At 45.5% G+C, this 22,500-nt stretch overlaps 1 protein-coding gene across 1 annotated transcript in view; it reads right to left on the bottom strand.

Moving 5' to 3' along the window:
• The window catches only part of gpc4 (glypican 4), a 34,722-nt gene extending 17,861 nt beyond the window's left edge, over positions 1–16,861 (bottom strand). Inside the window, exon 1 of the mRNA XM_012841728.3 lies at positions 16,067–16,861. Coding sequence (XP_012697182.1) covers positions 16,067–16,229 — 163 coding nt within the window. The 5' untranslated portion in view covers positions 16,230–16,861. The remainder of the gene's footprint in view (positions 1–16,066) is intronic.
• Between the last annotated feature and the right edge of the window lie 5,639 nt (positions 16,862–22,500).

Consider the following 22,500-nt stretch of genomic DNA (forward strand, 5'->3'; position numbering starts at 1 on the left):
TGGCCGGTGGATGCACCACCCACCAGAACACACACACACACACACACACAGGCACACACACCCCCTCTCTGGGACAGAGGTTGTAAATTCCCATTGGGATTATTTCAAGCCATCCTGCTGCTTGAGGGCCATAAATCGGTCAGGCCACCACATCAACAAGCCCCTGCCACAGAGAGCCATGGCATCCGGATCTCTGGACTCATTCAAGAGGCGCCCATACGACAACAGTATTGTGATCGACAGTTTAAACTTTAAAAATGTGCCTTCAGCTGCTGTGATGACAACAACACTGGTGAATGCAATTTTGCTGGAGATAATGAAACACTCATTCTCTCTGTCAACACCGTGTTTGTGGCGAGTCCTCTTTCCCCCAATTTGAATCTTCACTGTTCTGTAAACCCCATGGACAGCCTACTGAGAAAACATCCTCATGGACCAATCAGTTTCTGCTTCAAATGTGTTGCGCTTTAACATCTGACCCAGAACTCAGACTTGGGGGGGGGGGGGGGGGGGGGGGGGGGGCTTTCTTGGAATGCTGTCAGAGAACATTTAAAAAACCCAACACTTTGCTATTCTTGTAAAGTAAAATAGCACGCAAGCAAGCATACTCACACTCTGTGGGCTAATGCTACATTTGTTGCCTATTGTGAGTGAAAATCACCTTTGTACATTGCCCTGCACAGAGGCCCGGGGGCAAAACCACACCGCCTGCAGTTGCTTTGGTACCCCCCTAGTCTCTCCCTCCTGTGCCTCCTGCAGAGGGACGGGGCCTGCTGCCATTTGTCAGAGTGGAGCGGTCAGACTTTTCCATGACTTTTGGTCATTCACTCCTGAGCCCAGGACTGGATAAAACCAGCTGTAGGACAGCAGCATTTGGCCTCCGCAACTGCTTTCACCAATGACCAATTGCTGCTGTTGTTGTTGTTGTTGTTTAAGTCTGGAGACAAAGATTAACGGATAAACTGGGTATCATCCAGAGTAACACTGAAACTGTGGTTTTAAAATCACTCTGGCTCATTCTCAGCGCTCTGCCACCAGCTACACTGGAATCCATATTGAAGCTGCAAGGGGGATATTTCCTTAATGTTCAAAGTGAAGAAATTACAAGGGATGAAACGAAAACCAATTCAGGGCGGAACATTAAAAAGGCAGTAACTGACTATACATGTGATTTCTAAAATCACAGCACTTATGTTTTACAGTCGTCTGCTCAATTTTAGGTTTCATGTTGAGGCACGAGGTTGGTTTTTTCCCCTCTCTCCACCGCTGCCTGCCTGCCTGCCTGCCTGCCTGCCTTCACTGAGCCTCCCCTCTTCTCTTCCCTTCTGTGTGGCCCAAGGCCATCGGAGTCCAAACTGACCGTTTGCTCAGTAGTTCTATCCTCCACCCTGCTCTCCCTTCTTTCCGTCTGTGTGGCCCAAGGACATGGACAAAAAAAAAAAAAAAATGAACTCCCAACTTTTAATTTGCAGCCTCAGGAACAGAGGTGAACCTTAGCAACCATAACACCAATCTCTTCCGCACATCACAACCAAACATCCTCTGCCTCTGCTCCCTAGTAAGTACCACTGCTGGCTCAGACCATTTAAGCAAACTTTTAAAATCATGACTGCTTGATACTTCTGGACTGTTTGGGGGGGCATAGAGAAACTTCAATGGTCGTCTTGGAAGTACATTTGGCTAGGGTATTAATAAAGCAGTGTTGGAACAAGAAGGTACAATGTGCACACGTTTTAGCCGTGTGGTTCAACCGCAAAAGAGAAAATGCCCAATAAGGATGTCTGTAACAGGAAACCATTATTAGAGGCCAGCTGCTCATATGGTGCTCATCAGTACAGGGTATTACTTTCCCTTTCTTCCCCACTCCAGCTCAGCGTCTCGCAGATGCTGGCATGACAAGTTTACAGCGCTTTGGCCAACACAATAATACAACAAAAATGCCTTTCAGGTTCGAGCGTCCAAACCAAAGCGGCTAAATGACAATGTCAGGGGTGCCTGGCTTCAGCCCACACTAGAGAAACAAGTCTAAATGGTGGGGTTGGGGGAAGTAGGTCATGTTCTATGGAGAACCAAGAAAAGCCGAGCGAGAGGTGGAGACATTATAATAACAGACTTCCTCAACATGAGTCACACGGATCATCCCCTTCTCAGGCCATCCTCGCCGACCATGACAAGTGATGTATTAACTCACTCCCACAACTATTCCCCTGACAGAAAAAAATCACCGCTTTGCTGCCTCTGTTTGTTATGACGACGGTAACCATGTCAGCAACTTGGGATACGTGGGATATCCGGGGTGCAACAGGTGATGGATACACGGCTGCGACTCGCAAGGACACACCGTGTCTGGAGAACAAAAAGGAGGCACAATAAGCCATTAACTCTCTTGAGAAGACTTAATACTCGTCGACCTACCATACCTTCCACTCCGCACCTCCCTTTCCATTCCTTATATAACTCCCCCACTGTGGAAGCCTTACAGCCTCTCCATGTACAACAACAAGCACATGTTCGTAGGACATTCTCTGAAAACCTTTCCACCGGCGTGTGTTTGTCCCACTGGGGTTTTCCTCTGGCAGGGAAGGTGGTACAGTACCAGAGGCTAGGGGCTAGGGGCCCGCCTCATTACGACCTCTTCCCAGGAGTGGGGCAGGTTAGGGAGGCAGCAGCACTGAGGAGTGGGGCAGGTTAGGGTGGCAGCAGCACTGAGGAGTGGGGCAGGTTAGGGTGGCAGCAGCACTGAGGAGTGGGGCAGGTTAGGGTGGCAGCAGCACTGAGGAGTGGGGCAGGTTAGGGAGTGGGGCAGGTTAGGGTGGCAGCAGCACTGAGGAGTGGGGCAGACAAGGTGGTACAGCACCAGAGGGCTAGGGCCCGCCCCCCCCCCCTCATTAGGACCTCTTCCAAGGAATAATCACACATTATTAGCCATATCCGAGTGCAGCCAGCATGCGATTGGACAGACATCCCATGTCACCCCCATGGGGCAGGTGTCGTGTTAACAAGGAAGTGAGTTAACGAGCAGGATATCCCGCGCAAAAACAGCCAGCATGACCCTCGCGCTCCATGGGAAGCTGCTCTTTCAGCACGGATGGACCTGGCTCGCTCACAGCACAGCCGCCAATCACTCTCGTCTATTCAGTCTTACCATGGCAACCTGTCTCTATTCACTTGGAAGGTTTACTGGGTCACATGCTGAGTAGAGACCATTGATGACTAACCTTGATATAACTCATGTTCGGGGCTAGATTAGTCCGTAGGCACCCTGGAAAGGTGAAAGCAACCTCTCCGCGGTTAATCTCTACGGAGAAACTCAATTACATGCATTTTAAATGTCACTGAAAAAGATGTCTTGACTCATGGTACAAGACATTGCACGCGTGTAGAGGCAGCACAGTTATGTTGAGACCAAAGGCCGCAGCTTGTGAACACAACTCATGAGCTAGTCAAGACTTCATGACTAATCCTGTCGAAAGTATAGCAGCGCGCTAATGGACCCGTTCGGACAAAAAGAAAAGCTGAACTTCATTACCACGTCTGTTCCATACGTATAGAATCCATATAAAAAGAGCACTTAACATTCCCCTTGCAATGGTTCGGGGACCAGGAATTTAACTGAAGGAGAATTCAATTTAGATGGAGATATTTTACAGTCAGGCAGCCAGCCACAAGACCTTGGAAAGCATTTGTGCAAAACGATGTTTCCTTAAATAAATCAGGGATCAAAATCTTTCCCAAACACAGCTGTCAAAACACCTAACTGCCAAGGTTTGCTGTTCAGATGGCACGCGGTGGATTCAAAAAGAAAAGACACAAGAGTGCAGAGTCTCAGTAGACTTTATTAGAAACAATGTCCGCTTCCATTTTGTGCACACTTCAAATCAGTTGAAAGTGTTTGAAGACAGAGCAGACCCAAGGCAACTTAGAGATTTCTCAGAGTTAACCAGCAGCGCTGAAACATTTTTTCACCTCAGGGCATGTTTCTATGGGAAAACCAAGCTTGTAAATAACGTTTGTCTTAAACCTAACTGATTGTAAGGCATAGACTGGTGAAATGCAAAAAAATGAATTCCACCTTCGTAAAACTAGGCATCAAACACATGTGAATGCGCTCCAAGTCAGGCATACAGATACACAGGCCTCACCCCATGCAACCAGAACCCACCTCTGATTACTAACCCATTCAGGGCCTCTGGCCAATTAAAACTCTCCACTGGCAAACATTCCAAAATGCTGTCATCCATGAACATTTCCCCAGAGAGCCCCGAGGAGCTTCCACAACATGGCTGTGGCCTCTCACTCTCTCACTCTCTGTCTGTCTGTCTGTCTGTCTCCATCTCCCTCCCAGGTCCTCCGCCTGCCTGCCTGCCTGCCTGCCTGCCGTCTCCAGCTTTGTTTCTGCACACAAAAGCTCCCTGCCTGCCCAACTTCCCAGGTCAGCTCTTTGTGAAAGCCTGAAGCAAGTCCGCCACTCTCACAGTCATTTAGGAGTGCGGAACCCAGCGCGGTTGGACGCTACACCCCTAGAAACTTTCCCCCTGCTCGCTCCCTGCGTAAGCCATTGCTTTTCTAAAGATCCACAGATGCCTGGAGCTTTGGGCAATGGCTGATTGTATACCAGCTAATGAACTAGATGTCAGGGTGGGCGTAACAGTATGCTGTAAAAGCACATTCACACTGAGCTATCCGAGCGCAGCCACAGGTCCTTCTGGATACAACTGGACAGACTGGCTCAAGTGAACAGAGCAAGGTTCAGGTGGAAGCAATTATACCCCCCAATCACCCACTTTCCTAACAGTTCCCCTCCTCACTCCCATGAAGCAGGACACACATTTCTATACTGAGCAGAGGGAGGGTGACCGAGAGGAGAGGGGCGGGGGGGGGACGACTAATTGCAATGAGTCAGTAGGTAAGCAGAGACATGACAGTTTGGAATGTGCCGTTTATTTACCCGTGTGGAAACAGAAGGGCAAAGAGGGGGAAGGAAAGAGTGAGGGATGGAGGGAAGAGGGAAGAGGAGAAAGACTAACGGGAAGATCACATGAAGGAAGCAAAGAGACAACGATGACGGAACCTGTTGTTGGCAACTCTGAGCGTAATGAGCAGGTCTGAGAATTCCCGAGGACATTTCCTAAAGGAGCCCAGACACTCGCACAAAGACACACACACACACACACACACACACACACACTGGCTGGGTAAGAGCAGGACACTGGAGGGAGAGGAGAGGGGAGAGGGGAGAAGGGCGACGTGAGAAACTTAAGGGATGGCTGAGCAATGACCATACATACATCACCTAACCCTGACCAAAGCTCACAGGGCTCAGTTAGCCAGACTGCCAGAGCAATCCCTGCTGAACGTCAACACAAACATATTCACTCGGGACTGATTTCAACAGCCGTTTGAACAATCCGGTTAAAACATAACTAACAGAGTACCTTACCTTCTAGAAAAGCTTAGCTACTTCTAGTAGACTAATATAATCACATGGTTGGTTAGGACATTGCATAAAGCCAGTATAAGAGAATATCAATGAGAAACCATAATGAATTAAAATGATATCCATCAGTGTTACTATTGGCGGACATCTTTGAGATCTTCCATGGAACACGCCTGGTTTACCTACATCCTATAGTTAAAGATTATGGCCTGAACTCAAACCCTTTTACTCTCCGACATTTTTCAGATGACATTTGAACACACACCATGCCTTGATTAACCATCAGGCAACAAAGGGTTCACTGCGCTGACCTCTCCTCTTTTCAATTGGCAAATGAGAAATGCTCATGTCACCTTTTCTTTTTTTACAAGCCTGCCTATATGCACACAGACTTCCTAATCTCTTTCCACCAGGTTACCACCAATTAACTCTGTGCATCCTGAGCCGCTCAGTGGATGTGCCTGAATGTTTTCTGGAATGTGTGTGTGTGTGTGTGTGTGTGTGTGTGTGTGTGTGTGAATGTGTGTGTGTGAATGTGTGTGTGTGAATGTGTGTGTGTGTGAATGTGTGTGTGTGAGTGTGAGTGTGAGTGTGTGTGTGTGTGTGTGTGTAAGTATACTGCTCTCTCAGACTTTCTGGCACATTTACAAACAGTCCAGTTTCCCCTGCCTCGTGAGCAGAACATGCCCCAGAACAGTATGATTAGAGCAACACAAGAGAGACAGGGGTTTACAGACTCACTCAGACACATCAACCACTAAACACTCAATCTCAGCCATTTCCCACAAACAAAGACCCTTAGCAGAGATATGAGACATCTCAAAACATAAAGACACTCAGCTATTACAGTCTAGGGGTTTTTAAAGCCACAAAGAAGGTAGTCCAGACTCCTACTGAAGCTGAACATATTTAAAATCTCAGGAACACTGTGCAGACACAGAGCACACTGATTCAGCAAAGCAGCCAAAAACACTAATTATAGACAGCAGAAAATAACCAGGTCCATTCTTAAACAATTAAAAGAACTTCAAGTTTAGAAAACGGCTTCACTGAATCTGCCCATTCTTGTCCAGTCTTGTCTGTGGGAACTTTGGCTTCATTCTTTTCTGTCTTTACCACTCTGTACTCACAGACAATAAAAAGCTTTTCATCTTCAACTGAACGCACTTAACCTCTATCAAGTGAAAGGTTTTAAAAGTGTTTAACACACAAGCCCCCCATTTTGATCTTTGTCAGTAAAAGCGGTCCCTTGTAGGGCCAGGCACTTTCTGAGCGCCTTTACAACCGTGGCATCTTCGAGAGGCTAAAGCTGACCAGATGTTTGAGAATGATGGACAAGCTTTGCTCTTGGCTTTGGTGTGTGTGTGTGTGTTCTTGTTTGTGTGTGTGTGTGTGTGTGTGTGTTAGTGCGGAGGTGCCCCTCAGGAAGGATGAGGTCAGTAACAAGCTCATATTTCCTTAAAGACCTCAAAGCTACAGGAGCAACAAAGATTGCGATATAGCTGTTTGGCCTTAGAAACAGGATCGCACTGAGGCTGGTGGGAAGAAACCCACTATTAGCCAACTGTCAAAAGGAAAGGTTACACCGAGGCTTCAGTTCTTAACTCACTAATCTTTAGTCCTGCACAACGGACGTGTTCATTTTGCAGGAGATATATGAACAGGTATGTCAATAAATCAATCATACCACTGAGGGTGAGCCGACGGCTTTCAACAGCTACGGCAGAGATCAGAGCTATCCATCTTGGTCCTCTTTAAAAGAAACCTTATTTAGATTCCACTGAAGCACCCCCTCCCCAACCCCAACCTTCCCCTTAAACCTCAGAGGGAATACTCCAAACACAAGACGGGATTGATTTGTTGCTCTTCACGTAGGACTTCCAAAAAGGCATCGTGAGCAGCGTAGCCAGCGGGACGTGAGCCGATCGCTCTGTACGAGCTGGGGTTTTGGACGAGGCTGCTTCCTCCTCCTCCTCAGTCAAACTTGACGGAACCCTCGTGAGGGACGCCGGGGAGAGCGTTGGGTGGGGCGGGGTGCTCCTAAAGCATCTCCTTCTCAAGGTCTCTGGAGGCACGCTATAGCCCTAATAGGCCAGACTGTGGGTTTTTCATACTTTGCGAGCAGTTTTATGGACATGTTCAAAAGAAAGCAGTGGGGGGAGAAAAAAAAAAAAAAGAACGAAGCTCAAAACGGGGATTAGGTAATTGCGTGTGCCGTTAAGTTGGGAAGGCGAGTATGCAGGCAAGCCAGTGCGTGGAATGAGGCTGACGCTGAGCTAAGCGCTCGCACTGCAGCCTAGTCGGGGGGGGGGGGGGGGGGGGGGGGGGGGAGTTACGCCACGCAAAGCCAGGGGGAGTAATTAGTAGGGATTACAGATCCTCTGGCAGTCTCTCAGTGCTAAGAAAAAGTTGCCCGGGAGAAAGCAAAAAGGGACAAGCAAGCAGCTGGCCCTAGTCTAGGCCCTGGCAGACACAGCCTACACACCAATCATCATCGTCATCGTCATCATCATCATCATTCCAGCTAGAGTTGAGTACAAGTCTTATTAACACTTCATCTGTGTTATCCTTCCACCACAAGGGGCTTTCATTTAAAGACTGTGTTTGCCCAGCCCTCATAGGAGCCATGTAACATGTTGGGGGGGGGGGGTATACCAGATATACACGCCCAGATATACACACAGCTGGCGGAGTGACACCAGCTCTGACTGACAGTAGGACAAAGACGAGACAAAGCGTCTCGGATATCACAGCAACAGAACACACACACACACACACACACACACACACACACACACACACACACACACACACACACATACACACACATACAACCCAGTGCTTCGTTCAAAGGAATTCAGTTGGGAGAGGCAGTAAGGGGGAAAAAAAAAAGAGGGAGGTGGAAGAGTTGGAGGGAGGTAAAGTGAACTGTATCCAAAAGTGCTCGAGTCCCTGCAGCCCTGTTGCTCGGAGTACCTAGCGACAACATGGCGGAGCTCTGCAATGCCCACGGACGGAGCAGAGGGAGGAAGGGAACAATTTGGTATTAAAATCATTTGGAAGCCTTCCCACGCAACAGGAACACTGAAGAACAGACAGAGAGAGAGAGAGAGAGCGCGAGAGAGAGAGAGCGAGAGAGTGTATAGAAAGTGTAGAGGAGAAGGAGTGAACAGGACAGCACAACACCATTCAAAGATGAGGAGAAAATGATGTTTTTTTGAATGCTTACAAAGGCAACGGAGAGAAGAATTAAGGAGGAAAGCACGGACATAAGAAACAAGCGGGGAAAGAAAACAAGCCCTGCAAAAACATGATGTCTACAAAGGGGAGAAAGAGGAGCCAGTTGAAAAGCCTACACTGGACTGAGCTGCTAGTTGTGTGTGTGTGTGTGTGTGTGTGTGTGTGTGTGTGTGTGTGTGTGTGTGTGTGTGTGTGTGTGTGTGTGTGTGTGTGTGTGTGTTTGGAAGGGGGAGGGTAGAGGAGATTTAACAGCATGCAAATGCAGAGTGTTAACAAGGCATTTCAGAGGCAGCTTTTCTATCTGCCAACGAGTGTGTAAAGACACAAACACAGTACCAATCAAACATGGGGAGTTGTACAATATACTGTACACACAGATACACGGCGCCAACTCCCCAACAAGCCACACCACTCAGTATTATCACAAATATGATAATATGTGCGGCTATGTGTGTGTCTGCAGGAGAGTAGGGAAGAGGATTATAGAGCCAGAGGCTGTGTTCATACAAGCATTTACTCAACCAGAGTCCCTCTGTGTGTGTGTGTGTGTGTGTGTGTGCTCTCATGAACCTGCATGACTCACAGACAGTGAATCACAGCAGATCTTCAGCCGCAAGCCATTTGGCTGATAGCTGCATTCTACAACATGTCTCTCACACACACACACACACAAACACACTCAACTCTATGAGAGACAGTTGCCGTTTTTTTGGACGCTCTCTGCATTTCTCCTGATCTCTGTCTGTGTGTCTCTTCTTATGTCCATCAAACGCTCCTCTCCCTCTCTTTCACTCAATGGCCGGGCCAGTCAACCCTCTCTCTCTCTCTCTCTCCCTCTCTTGCCCTCGGCCTCTTTGTTGTGGCCGTTCCCAGCTCCTGTCTCCCTCCCTGTGTGGAGGGTCTTGGTGGTCTCCTGTGGAATGTGGCGGGGGGGGGGGGGGGGGGGGGGCAGACAGGGGGGCTAAAGAAGGGCTCCCTATTGTTCCCACACACAACATCGACCCCCTGCTGGGCTGTCGCTCATTGGGGCCGGCGGAGTGGGTGAGGGGGTGAGGGGGTGAGGGGGTGAAGCACACCAGCACAGCGCCACACCAATCCCCATACTGACCAGCCCTGACTGCGTGGAGGAGATGGACTGGGTTTAGTTTTTTTTTTCTCTTGGGAGGACATTTGCCCTCCACTGCTTGTGTTCACAGGCTGATGTGGGAACAGACCTTATCTCCACGCATGCCTGATCGCGGGTCGGCTGGAAGGGGAAACGTCTCAACCGCCGGCTGCACGGGCAACAGGAAACTGATAAGGTCCCGCCACGCGGCCTGGCCACTGCCCCGAGCGCTAACATCAGCGAGCTAACTGACTGACCTCACCTGCACACACACACTCCCTCCACTCAGTGACTCCCGCGCACACAAGGCCGCGCGTGCATGGACACAAACAAGCCCCGACGCTCACATTCACAAGACATCTTCCTCCTAATGGGCAAACTCAATTTTGAGCAGAGGCAGCAGAAGCTGTAGCAGGCAGGGTCACTGAGGACCTACGGACAGAACGCCTGCCTGTCTGAGAACTCCACTCCTACTCTGCCATTTTGACCTCTCAACACCCTTGACTGGTCCTGACTAAACAAAATGGAGTTAGGAATTTAAAGTTCATGTTGGCTTTTTTTTTTTTTTTTTTTTTTTCAACCAAAAACCTGAACAATCCAGACACAACTAAAGCTCAATTGACAGTCTTGACAAACTCTACTTGTAGTTTTTGACTAACAAAACAGACATGGTTCCACGTGATCACTGGGAACGGTCTGAATATTTCAGCAAAAGTGAGCACATGTTGGAAAAAGAAATGATTGATGGCCCATTGTCTTGTCAGTCAAAAGTGTAGGTACATCTCCCTGACACAAACGCATGGTAGTTATGCAGTTGCTGATGAATAATGCACTGTAGCCAAGACATTGGTGCACCATAACAAATAACATTTCAATGAGGCATAGGCTGGTGCATAGGTGAAGCAAACCTCTAGATTTAGATCACTAGATATTGAGATTTTGTGAAAAAAACATTCCAAATGAGACAGCAAAGAAGTCTTTTTCCTCTGCTGAAGTTGATATTTAGGTGAGGAAGTAAAAAGAGAACAACTTTGACTGGTAGAGTTGAATCATCTTTAAAATACCACCAACACAAATTAACTGAAAAGTTAGACTTGGATCCAGTGACTATGTTTTTCTTGGTTTAATATTTAACAGTTGAAGAGTTAGTTGAGGCCAGAAGGCCATGGAGCTCGCCTCAAACCAAGCCTTTTAATGGGTCAACCAGTCGTCAGTGTCCTACTTCTCCTGCTGTTATCTTATCTCCGTAATGACATGGCATGGCAATATCAGGAACTCTTTATTTGCTAAAACCAAAACATGGATCACAGAGCACTCGTATGTGTGTGTGTGTGTGTGTGTGTGTGTGTGTGTGTAAAAGCTGCTATGTGATACCCTTCAGAGCTGGTCCGGGGCCAGCTTTTGTGTTGCTCATAATGGTTTAGGGGTTTGAACCAGGGGTGATGAGAGCTGATCCGAACACAGCTGTTTTAAAAAGTAACCGGAGCAGCATGCACACAAAGACAGGCCAACTCCAAAAAAACTCCTCTATTGAGAACCTTGTCCGGGTTTGAGTCGCCCCTTCTCACTCTCTCCGACGCTCCGAGTTTCAGTCATAACGCAACAGGCCGACTGTGTGTAGTGCCGGCCTCAAAAAAACGAGAATTTCGTTGACACGGGGAGATCCCAATCTAGCCAGTGTTAAACCGCCCCATTTTTTCCTCAATTTCTTTTGAAGGGTCACCACATTGCCACTGATCAGCAGGCCCTTTGGACACATACATGTTCCACCAGCTATGCCTCGACTGACTACCATGGGCAATGAGGAGGGTTCTTTTGTCGACAGAAGAGCCCCCAAAATAAGGGATTAGTGGATATTAAAGCCCTGGTACCCTTAGACAGGTTATGTGCACCATAAGTCTTCTGGTATGGAAGGGAGAGTGGAGCCTAAAGTGGAACTCCAGATGCAGCGGCGGCTCCCACATAGTGCTTCCTTCAGGGGTCCTCTGAAGCCTGAGAGCTGGTTAGCCTACCCTTGACCTACACCCCCAAATCCTTTTCTCCGTTTAAATTCATCCAACACTTTGAATAACACAAGCTGTTTGCAGGAAAAAAGGGCCCATGACTACTTCTTCTTCTCTGTGTAAATTAGCCTTTAAATCTTTAGGATTTATCACCGGTTGAATATACTGAAAGATCAGTAATGTTTACAACTGGGGAGAGGAAAGAGCACAGATTATGAAAGAAATGCATAAATGGGTTGATGCCACTAACACAAGCCCCTCTCAAACAGAACCCCCCCCCCCAATTTACCGTTAAGAAGTTCCCTCGATATTCCGAGCGGCTTTCAGTGTTTACACTGATCCAAACAGCGCGGGCATAATGCTGCCCCAGTGTGCTTCTAAGACGCCTTGTAAGACACCATGCCCGCATTCCAGTAGCAGAGGCGTGACGTTTAACATAGTGGCTATAATGTCGCGTTCAAGACCACTTAAAAACTCCAACATTTCAAACTCAGAAAAATTCGCACTAGAACATCACTTGAAGTCAGAGCTCCGACTCAGACACTCAAGAGAAAATATTCTCGGCTTCAGTGACAACCGTTTGACGCCTTTAAAAAGGTGAGAAGACCCATGAAGTGTGTCAAAATGAACAAGACAAAAAGCTGTGCATAATTACTGATACCCAGCAGATACAAGGAGAATCCACTGATGAGTCATCCCCACATTCTTGGGTTTCATTTGGCTTGAACGCATTAAAGCCAGAGCTGGGAAATATCATGTCAGACATTCCAAATTCGAGATCCGAGTTTATATCCACATTGTATGTATATAAACTAGCCTACCAGTTACTTTTAAAAACAATGATGGGTGCACTTAGCGTCGGCCTCATGCAAGCCATGTACATTTATAGCCATGTTTAGACTCAAGCAAAGTTGGTGTTCATTGTGTACATGTTTATGCTTATCAGGTCGGATTCGTGTGTACTGACAACATAGTCTTGCTTCGTTTGGGTTAGCGGTTACTCTGTCTCACACCCCTATCACGCCATGCCGGCTCTCACTTTTACACAGACGTCGATCCGGCTCTGTGACTACCTCCGCTCCTGGCTCAGAGGTGGAACCACAATGAGCCCCCATTCCGTGTTCGTTCCTTTCATACAGTGGCTGAGGCGGAATAAAGGAGCAACATTCCCACCTTCAACACTCTATAGAAGCATTCTAAACAATTCTATAAAAAAAACTCTATTCTAAACTATTCTATAAAAACTCTATTCTAAACAATTCTATAAAAAAAACGATTCTGGAGATTAAATATAGACATGTTGGTAAAATAAAAGTTCCATGGCGAACTAAAATACATCATAGCACATAGTACATCTCTAACACCCCTTACCCAAGGGTCTTTAGAGCTCCAACCACAGTTCATCATACGTCATACTTAAGCATCACCTTCAGTGCTGTAGCCAGAATGACTGGGTTCTCAATTATACATTTGGCTCAGACACTTTTCCTCAAATGGTCAGACTCATTAATGAGCAAAATGTCACTGATTTCACACTCCAATCTTCTTAACCCACCCGTGACTTTGAAAAAAGTGTCTAATGACTCCAAGTATCAACAAGCACATTAACCTTAAACTATGTACACTGAAAAAAAGAGTAAGATTACAATTATGTTTAACAAAGATTGCTGGGACATATCTCAAGTTTGTGGCCAAAATCACTTCCTTGCCAATTTTCACCACACTAAGTTGTGGATTGGCTGAGGGATGACAAGTTAGCTTTTATTGCACCGTAGGCCTTGTACTTGACACAACATCACCACACACACACAACTGTCAGATTAGCCTTTTGGCAGAGATATATCTATATCATCATCATCTCCTAGTGATGAAACAAACAATAGATGCTTGTGGCTTGTGGAAAAAAACAGTTTGGTGGTTTCAGCTGCAACACATACAGCATTCCCAGCATTAAGATTTATGACAAGAGAGCAACTAGAGATGACATCTTAATAAACTATCAGTAACAGTAGGGTTTAAGGCTTGATTAACTGGAATGCAACTTTACAAAAAAAAAAAAAGTTTCATGAATAACACCCATGCCGATTAAATCGAAATTCTGCTGCGACAACCAGAAAGGGGATTTTAGCCATTCGAGTGGTTTGCCCTGTGTGTCTGACGTACACAGCCCTATTCATGTCGGGTCATGTCAGAATGAGAGCTTGGAGAATAAATGTTTTGACTAGCAACTGAAGTCTACCAACTCTGAAAGCAAACAGCCAGGGCGAGGGACACTGCCTGTTCAATTAGGTTTCCTCTTCGGATCCATTTTCTCCCTGACAACTGGAAGAGTTGTTCACATCGACCAGGTTTTTGTCTGTGTCCTTTCAGATCACCCCTTATTTTGAGTCCTCACACCTTTGGTGACCACAGACCATTACGCTTCCACTGGATCAATTATCCTCACGCAACAAAGAGGTACTCACTTTGGCCGGCCTTACACTGGACAGGGCTAAGCATGGGAGCCATTGTGAAAGGCCGAACACACACGTGGAACCTAAACGTACACACATCAAGCCTTTATAAATTCACTCCTTTGGAGCCATTCAAAACTAAACGGGAGATCTGCTACAATCAAACCTGACAAATGCAGACATGTTGGGCTACATTCAATTACGTCTGGCACAACAATGATGCATAAAAGGAAGACAATGGAGTCTGTGACCTTATAAAAAGGCAAGGAGAAATGCAATGCAATTAGGAGAAACAAATAGTTTCCCAAACTGAGCTGTACTAAGTTGCAATTCTCTCACCTGATGAGCAGTGGCTCAAATCTATGTTTGTTAAAGTGATAGTGGAGGTGAGGGAGAGATACTGGGGCCATCCTATTCATGGCAAGATGTTCTAATTCATTTATGCAAATGTTGCCCGTCAACCAGTGTTAGATTAGGTGAGGCCATAGGTTTAAGGCAAGTATGTAAAATGCTCATATTACAATCAGTAATTTAAACAACGGCCTGTCTGTGAAAATCTGCATTTGCAGGGATTTCACTGTAGCCAAAAGTCAGAGCATGGGCAGACGGTTTGGAGTCTGGCCAAAACATGTGTTTTTTTTTTTTTTTTTAATAAGTGAAATGTAGACTGTTTGAAACAGAACACATGCACATGAGTGTCAGCTGGTGCAATAAGGTGTTTTGCCTAATGACTGTAAAAGAATGAATGAACAAAAAAAAAATCTCAAACAGCAAATGGAGGAGCTGGAAATAAGGGTGGGATCTAGAGTATGTGGGGCACGGAGGGGAATTTCTTAACCCACCCACCCACCCCCCATTCAGACTCAGGACAGCCAGGCTAACATTCAGGAGGGAATGTGGATCCCAGAAGTCTAAAAAAAAAGTTTCCATTACTCCAGCATAATAAAACAGCCACTGTAGACAAAACGTATCCCTAGGCTGACTGTTCTTATCCCGTCTGGCCCTAATGGGTCAAGATTTTATATTCGGCATACCCACATACCAGTCCCAAGATTCATTTATTTCTACAGATTTAGGCTACATGATGTGGCCTGATCATATACGTAAGTGAAATGACAATACACGTATAGTGCACAAAATATTTTACATCTCGAATCACATCTATCCCCATTCATGTTAGTATTTCTTTTGTAACGTTAGTAGTCTACAAAACTGAAGAGGTAGCAGACAAAGTGAGGAAGGCACAGGAAGTCTTCGTATAAACAGGGACACCATAGTTGCCGGATTTACAGTGTTCTGATTTGTTCCTGTTGTAGGAGACCCATTACCCTTTTCCAATTAGAAAATCAAATATTAAACTAATTGCCAGGAGAGAAAGGGATATGATGACCAACCTTTAAAAGGACGTTGTAGACTATAAGTTGATGTGGCTAGTCTGGTAAGCTATATCCAAACCACGGGCATGATTTAGGGTAGACTATTAGATAACATTCTTCACCATAAAACATTAAGTCCGCTGACTTGTGAACAGATAACCACATACCAACTTGTATCGGTCATTACAAGACGTTAGTGATTACACACCTAACTTGAATAGTCAATCTTGGAACAAGAAGTTCGTCAATTGTAACAACTGTAACCAAATCAAAAGGTGTGTTGACTCAAACTGTAGCAACTGTAAATGTATCAGCTTTATAACCTTCTGGCTATGTTAACAAGACATCGTTTGCTGACTAAACAGACATGGAATCAACGGAAACTTAAAACAGCCATTTGTGGAAAAAAATGTGCAGCACTGTGAGTGAAAATGACTTGTGATGAAACTTACCGTGAACCCCTTTGTTAGGAACATCGTTGACATTGAAACCCTTAGAACTGTAAGCTTCTTTCACATCATTGCAGCTCTTCGTCTTCGACTCTGCCTTCGCCGACACAAAAATCACGGCCAAAATGTAAAGTACTGAAAGCGCAACAGTCGACTTCATTGCCATGATGGAAGTCCCGGTTTATCAGTACAATGCCAAGGGATGAAAAGCGCTTTGCTTAAGATTTCACTGCAACAAAAATCCCAATCCCACGTTGGATTTCCTCATGGAGATGGGTGTATATCTTGTTCGATGATTTGTTTTCACTTCGCCAGTTCAGCACAATAAAAAGTTAGCTAGCAAGTTAGTTGACTAACCTAGCTATCGCTAACTAACTTGAGTTTTCGTGTCCATGTAGTTCTTTGACGCGTTTCAGCTTCGAACGAAACAGGCTACCTCTACAAACTCAGGTTAAAACGGCCACACTTTAAGACTGTCAGAAATAAGTCCGTTCAACAGTCCTTTCTTCGTCTGAGATGTGGTGAGGTGCATAAAAATCCACGATACAAAAAAGTGAAACAACAACAAAACGGGGAGACTTCGAAATCTCTTAAAAAGCGCAAGACCGTCTTAGATATCTTTACAAAATATTACTTGCTATGTCGCATTCTCTTTGACCAAATTTCTAAATGGCAAGTAGAACAATAAAAAGAAAAAGTGGTGAAGGGAACTTCTAAGTTTTCTTTCCAGACGTTCTACGACGGGACGCTGACTGTAGTTACCGTGTGCTAAAGTCCAGAGGCTGTACGCTTTGCGAAGTCTGAAGTGGAGAGTTGGATTGCGCGATCACGCAGGGAGTTCCGGATAAGGAATGGGGCGCGCAAAATACCTGGGGTGGATTTTGGAGCCGGGGGCTTGAGAATTTGAGCACCCATACACTAAAACGATAACGGTGATTTTAAGGAAACTCACTGGAATGACTAATGCGATTTTCATTTGGTCCAGTTTGGGTTTCCATCTCTCAAGGACTTGCTTTTTTAGTTTTAGTTAATTATTTTATCATTTCTAATATGTTGTTGTGTTTTATACCATAAAAAGTTACTCTAACGTGTAAGCTCTCTCAACGTTTACAGTGTATTTTTTCATTGTTTATCAAAATAAGACGCTTGAAGTCATTTTTTGTAATGTAAAACTTTGCATGGTTTGCTTACAGTATAGTGTAGACAGTAGTGTAGTGAATAGTGTGTACAATATTCAGGTAATTCATTAATACAGGACACTGTTTTTACATGCACCTGTATTCACCAACTCCATAGAAACAAAACACTTGGAAGTCACATGGGTACATATCCTTTCACACAGGCACAAAGATGTTGAATTTTACATACATATGCCTACAGTGATAGACATCCAGCAAGTGCTAATCCTGCTCCTGGCTGTCACATACACAAGCAAGCCCACCATACCACGGAGTGCCTACCATGAGCAACATATTGTGCGCAGGTGACACCTTCAGCTACAATCTCTGGGTTGCTTCATGTTATGAAATGTGACACTGTGATGCAAAGTTGGCTCTGTGTCTAGCAGGCTTGTGACATTTGCCAGGGAAGCGAAGCGCTTGTGGAATCTATCATGCTTTCTGATGAGCAATGGCTGAATGACTCATTCTGAGCTTGTATTGACAGCTTGTATTGACGACACAGCCTCTAACTCAAGCTCTGAGGCAAGTGGTGAAGGTGCCAACCCAGTGGATCAATCACAATCGAAAATCCTTACTGCTGCCATGACGTGTGTCTTTGTGAGTGTTATTTTTGTGTCTATTTGGGCTCAGGCTTGGGTGTGGTGGCCCCGGTGCCAAGGCTGACCACTGTTGGCCATGGAGCACGGGGGAACATATCCAGCAACAAATGCTTCAACAGTTTACCAAGGTTGCATTTGGCGGTGTTCTCTGCCATGTACAAGGGTGTGAACTGACCCAGTTGTGGCTTTGAAACCATGTGGGAAAAGATAGAAATATTGAACTGTCATCACACCAAGGACAATTTCTTAAGACCTAGTGTTTCTCAACATGGTCCAGGAAGTGAATCTTCTCCTGCTTAATCATTTCATCCTCTATCCATCATTTTCAAACCATATCAGTTCTCAGGAAGTAAGGATTCAGCATATCTATCACAATACAGATCTTTTTGTCCACCATTAGTTTAAAGAATTTTCCTAGCTTAATTATGAACCCCCGAAACATGCCTGGACTGGTGTGTGAGGGTGCGCATGTAGCCATATGTGTCAGTGTGAGTCTGTGTTCATAGTTTCGGGGGAAGCACTCAGCAAAATGACATTCATCCCTTTGTGCTTCCACATTCCTCAGCCAGCCCCATTCATGCCGGTGTGACTGAGGCCGGGGGAGAGCAGCAGGCCAATGGGAGGCTGGAGGGGGTGGGGGGGGGGTTGAGGCTCTTGGCTGGCTGTGTGGCTGGAGATAGAGTGGGCTGGTGTTGCTTTCAGTGGGGCAACAAAAGGTGAAAGAGTGGCCCTCAGTGTAACTGACAAATCTGGGTCCGTGCTGAAAGAGACATGGCATGCCATCGGCCGATGAATGAGATCAGACCTGACAGGTGGTGAGAAAGGTGCTCAACACATGGCTATATGTATGTGATGCGTGGAGGTGGAAGCACTGTATGAGCTTGTATATGTTTACTTTCATCAACAAAGAGATTAACCTCATTCTTCATCACTGCATTCATAAGCTATGCATTGAATACATTAACATATCATAATATATAACATTCTTGCTTCATTACATTTTGTTGCAAAGTTTCTCTGTCTCTAAAACACTCTCCTTTGAGAACCCGTTACTTTGACAGAACAAGACACATTTAGACAGCAGCCACTTATCAACCAGCGAACAGCCTTGCCATTGCTTGCAAAATGTTTCAGATTATAGCAATTAGACAAACTCAGAATACAAGTCAATCACTTAAAATAATTCCCAACAATAGCTGCACAGATGGAAAGCAGAAAATCCACGTACTTCAGGCAAACTGAGATAGGCTGGAAATAATGCATTGTTATTTTTTCCTGAACTGAAAAGATTAGTTGTATCCCATGCCTACAGTATGACAGCTATATGTTTTTTTATAAATGTATGTCTCTGAAGTGGAACTTTTATTACGTTTTAAATGAAGGTGGGTTCCCTACTGAGTTAGTCACAATTTCAAACATCTGGAGTTAAAGCACTTTTAAAAGTAACCGCTAATATAAAGGACAAATATGTTTCAATGCAGTTGAACAGGAGTCTATGGAAACACGCTAACAAACTGTATCCAATATGTATGATAAAATATGAACTAAATAGTCATAGTATTATAAATAATAAATGACTGTGTTGCTTCCATAACGCCTTCCCCCATGGCCCAATGCTCCATTATCTGAACTCATACTTTTCTCCGTGGTTCAAACTGCTCACTCTGAAAGCTCTCCTTTGTTATTTCAATCCAAAGTAACTCCAGGAGGGGCATGTTCTCAACATGTTGAGCGGGCAAAGAGCTTTTCTCAGACAAAACATTGAATGCTAGTAAGGCCCAGGGACATCATGATTTTAACCAGGTATACAATAACAGTGGACGGACATCTACTGACCAGGGTTAAACGGGCAATTACACATTTACTCCCTGAGATGGAATTCACTTAGTCTACAACATCTGATGTTTAAGTAACTTGTCCCAGTGTTTTTTGTGAGCTGTATTTATCTGTTTGGTTCTGGTTATGTCTCCAGTACCAGATATCAAGAATGTCTCAACCCGGATCTTTTCATCAGTACCTCAATATCTGGAATGTGAAGCATCCTCTCAGCTCTTTGGCTAGGATGAAATGACTGTACAAGTTCATAGGTCTAGGTCTGCAAATCAATATTGACCTTGATGATGCCGCAGAGACTATCCGCACGGGGTCAAAAGCATAGGGGTAAATCACACGGCCATCACAATGACATGCCCCTGGAGCAGCCAAAGGCTGGAACAGTAGATCCCTGTTGGGCACCTAGCACCCATTGACTGCAACATCAGGCGGCCCTCCTCACAGCTCTCAAAAGCCGGGCTTCTCCTGGGTGGACAATCTATTACCCTAAGAAAACAGTTCAACCTGCGCATTTCAATAGGGCTGTTTGCCCATTCTCTCCCGCCGCACCCATTAACATTCAGTGTATACCCCAACATCAGCTGCTCAGGCCTGTGTCTGTGGCCACCAGCACAGCCTCTCCCTTGTGTCTCTCCCCCACCACCCCCACCCCCACCCCCCCCCCCACCCCCCCCTCCTCCTCCTGAGGAGGACGCTGGCTGGTAGTAGGGGAGAGAAAGGCACAGCTGGATCCAACGGGGTCTTATCTAGATCTGAGGAGAAGGGGCATGTGTGAAAAGTTACAGGGTGGAGAAGGTGGAGGGACACAGCACCGCTGAAAGTGTAGACACAGTCACACGTGGTGAGATTGGAAGGGCAAAGGGAATTGGTTTGATAAATTACAAACTGTTAAATTGTGGGGGTGTTGTAATGTAAACATTTTGGCCAGAATAAAGTTGTTCTTTACAGCTTGTGGTGTAATCAACTAAGGTGTGGCAAGCTGTAAAACTGATTTCAATTCAGTGCGAGATAAGCCGTGAAGGAGATTGAATGGCTCATATGCGACTCATTGCTTTATTGCAGCTGTGGACACTTCTAAATCACCCATTGGCTTATCTTGAATTTCTCTGAGATAACACACATACACAAACACAGTCCTCAATTCCAAGAACAAAGACCAAGTATTCATTCACGTCGTTGTCAGCAATTAAACCACAAAGAGAGTAAAAGCTCAAAACTGCATTTATTTTGTTTCAACCAGGAAAACACCTAAAAATCAAATTTCACCAATATAGTAAAACAGCAGTATCTGGGTGGCTAATGACACAGAGTGGTTAGTTACACTGCCAGTTAGCAAACATTTGGTTACCTGAACATCAACTGTTACATGAGAAAAGAAAATCTTGACCAGAGGTACACAACACAACAGTCAGCCCCCCCCCCCCCCCCCCACACACACACACACTTTCTGATGGGCCATTACTGACCTGATCACTATGACAACATTTGAGAAGCCCGTCCAGCAACCCCACCCAATTATGTATGTGCCGAGCTGAGCTGATCTGGGGTAAGTGCCCAGACTGGCCAAATGGGCTCATGGGGCACTCCTGCTGGGCACTCAAGACCCACATAAAGGATAATGGGGGGATTCAGCGCTTCATTATGGCCCCATCTAACACTCTATTACTGATGGTGTCAATGAGCAATTTAATACACCTTGGTGAAAACGAAAGGATTTCATTACAGTATTATTATAGAAGGTTACATCTGTGGTGTTTGCTTTCGCTGAAATGCGTAAAACAATTTCATGACTTAATACAGACGGAGAACAAGGTTTTGTTTGTTTCATTGTTTGGTAATGTTGTACACTTAATTCATTTCTTTACTCGTCATTCAAAAGAGCAGTTTCTATGGAAACACTGAAAAAAATCCTCATCTAGACAAAGCTAACTGGTCTGTAAAAGTGCCCAGTTCCATCACTGACATTGAATATGCAGCATCATGACATAAAACAAGTAGATTTTTCACAAAACTGTACAACTGATAAGTTACTCGCTCACACGTGGAGGCTGTCTACAAGAGAGGAAACACATTAGTTGAAATCCTTTTTATTACGATGAGAGACATTAAATATAGCTGGTGTTAAATTAAATGTTTCTTAGCCCTTGGTCTGTGGATACTTTTTTGGCTGGGGAGAGGAGGTGAGACTGACGAGGTGTTTTCACTAAGCAATGCAAAACACTTGAAACATGCTGATCAATCTGTCCATCACCTAAGAGCATGCTCTCCTAGATGCAGTTGCCATGGCAGCGTGTCAGTGGAGATGAGAGTGGGACTTGGAGGGGTCGACACTCAGGAGCAACCTTTCATCACACTGGCATAATGAAAGCCTCATTAAGCCATGACCCGAGAGGAACAGTGTGTGTGTGTGTGTGTGTGTGTACGTGCGTGTGTTTGTCCATACGAGTATGAATGTGGGTGTACTGTGCATGTGTATGAAAACATGAAAACTCCTGTGAGTGTAAGGAGAGAAAGGGCTGCTTGTACACAAATTAGAAAGATGAGGCGCGGAAAGGAGTGAGAAAGACAGAGGGGGAGAGAGGGCAAGACGACTCTGACCAAACATTTTAATAGTGAATTTCCAAGGAAAGAACCACAGCTGGGTGTCACCCCTCAGGGGGAGAGGTTTCACAACGATACACCAATCCCTTGATCTCTCCTCGGTGGGTCATTTACTGCACAGGAAATGAGCGGAAGAGGTGTGCTTTAATGCTGCGTGAGTCTCGCAATGTGTGTGTGTGTGTGTGTGTGTGTGTGTGTGTGGGTGTGGGTGTGTGTGTGTGAG

Source organism: Clupea harengus, chromosome 20 (assembly GCF_900700415.2).
Source record: "Clupea harengus chromosome 20, Ch_v2.0.2, whole genome shotgun sequence".
Classification (NCBI taxonomy): domain Eukaryota; kingdom Metazoa; phylum Chordata; class Actinopteri; order Clupeiformes; family Clupeidae; genus Clupea; species Clupea harengus.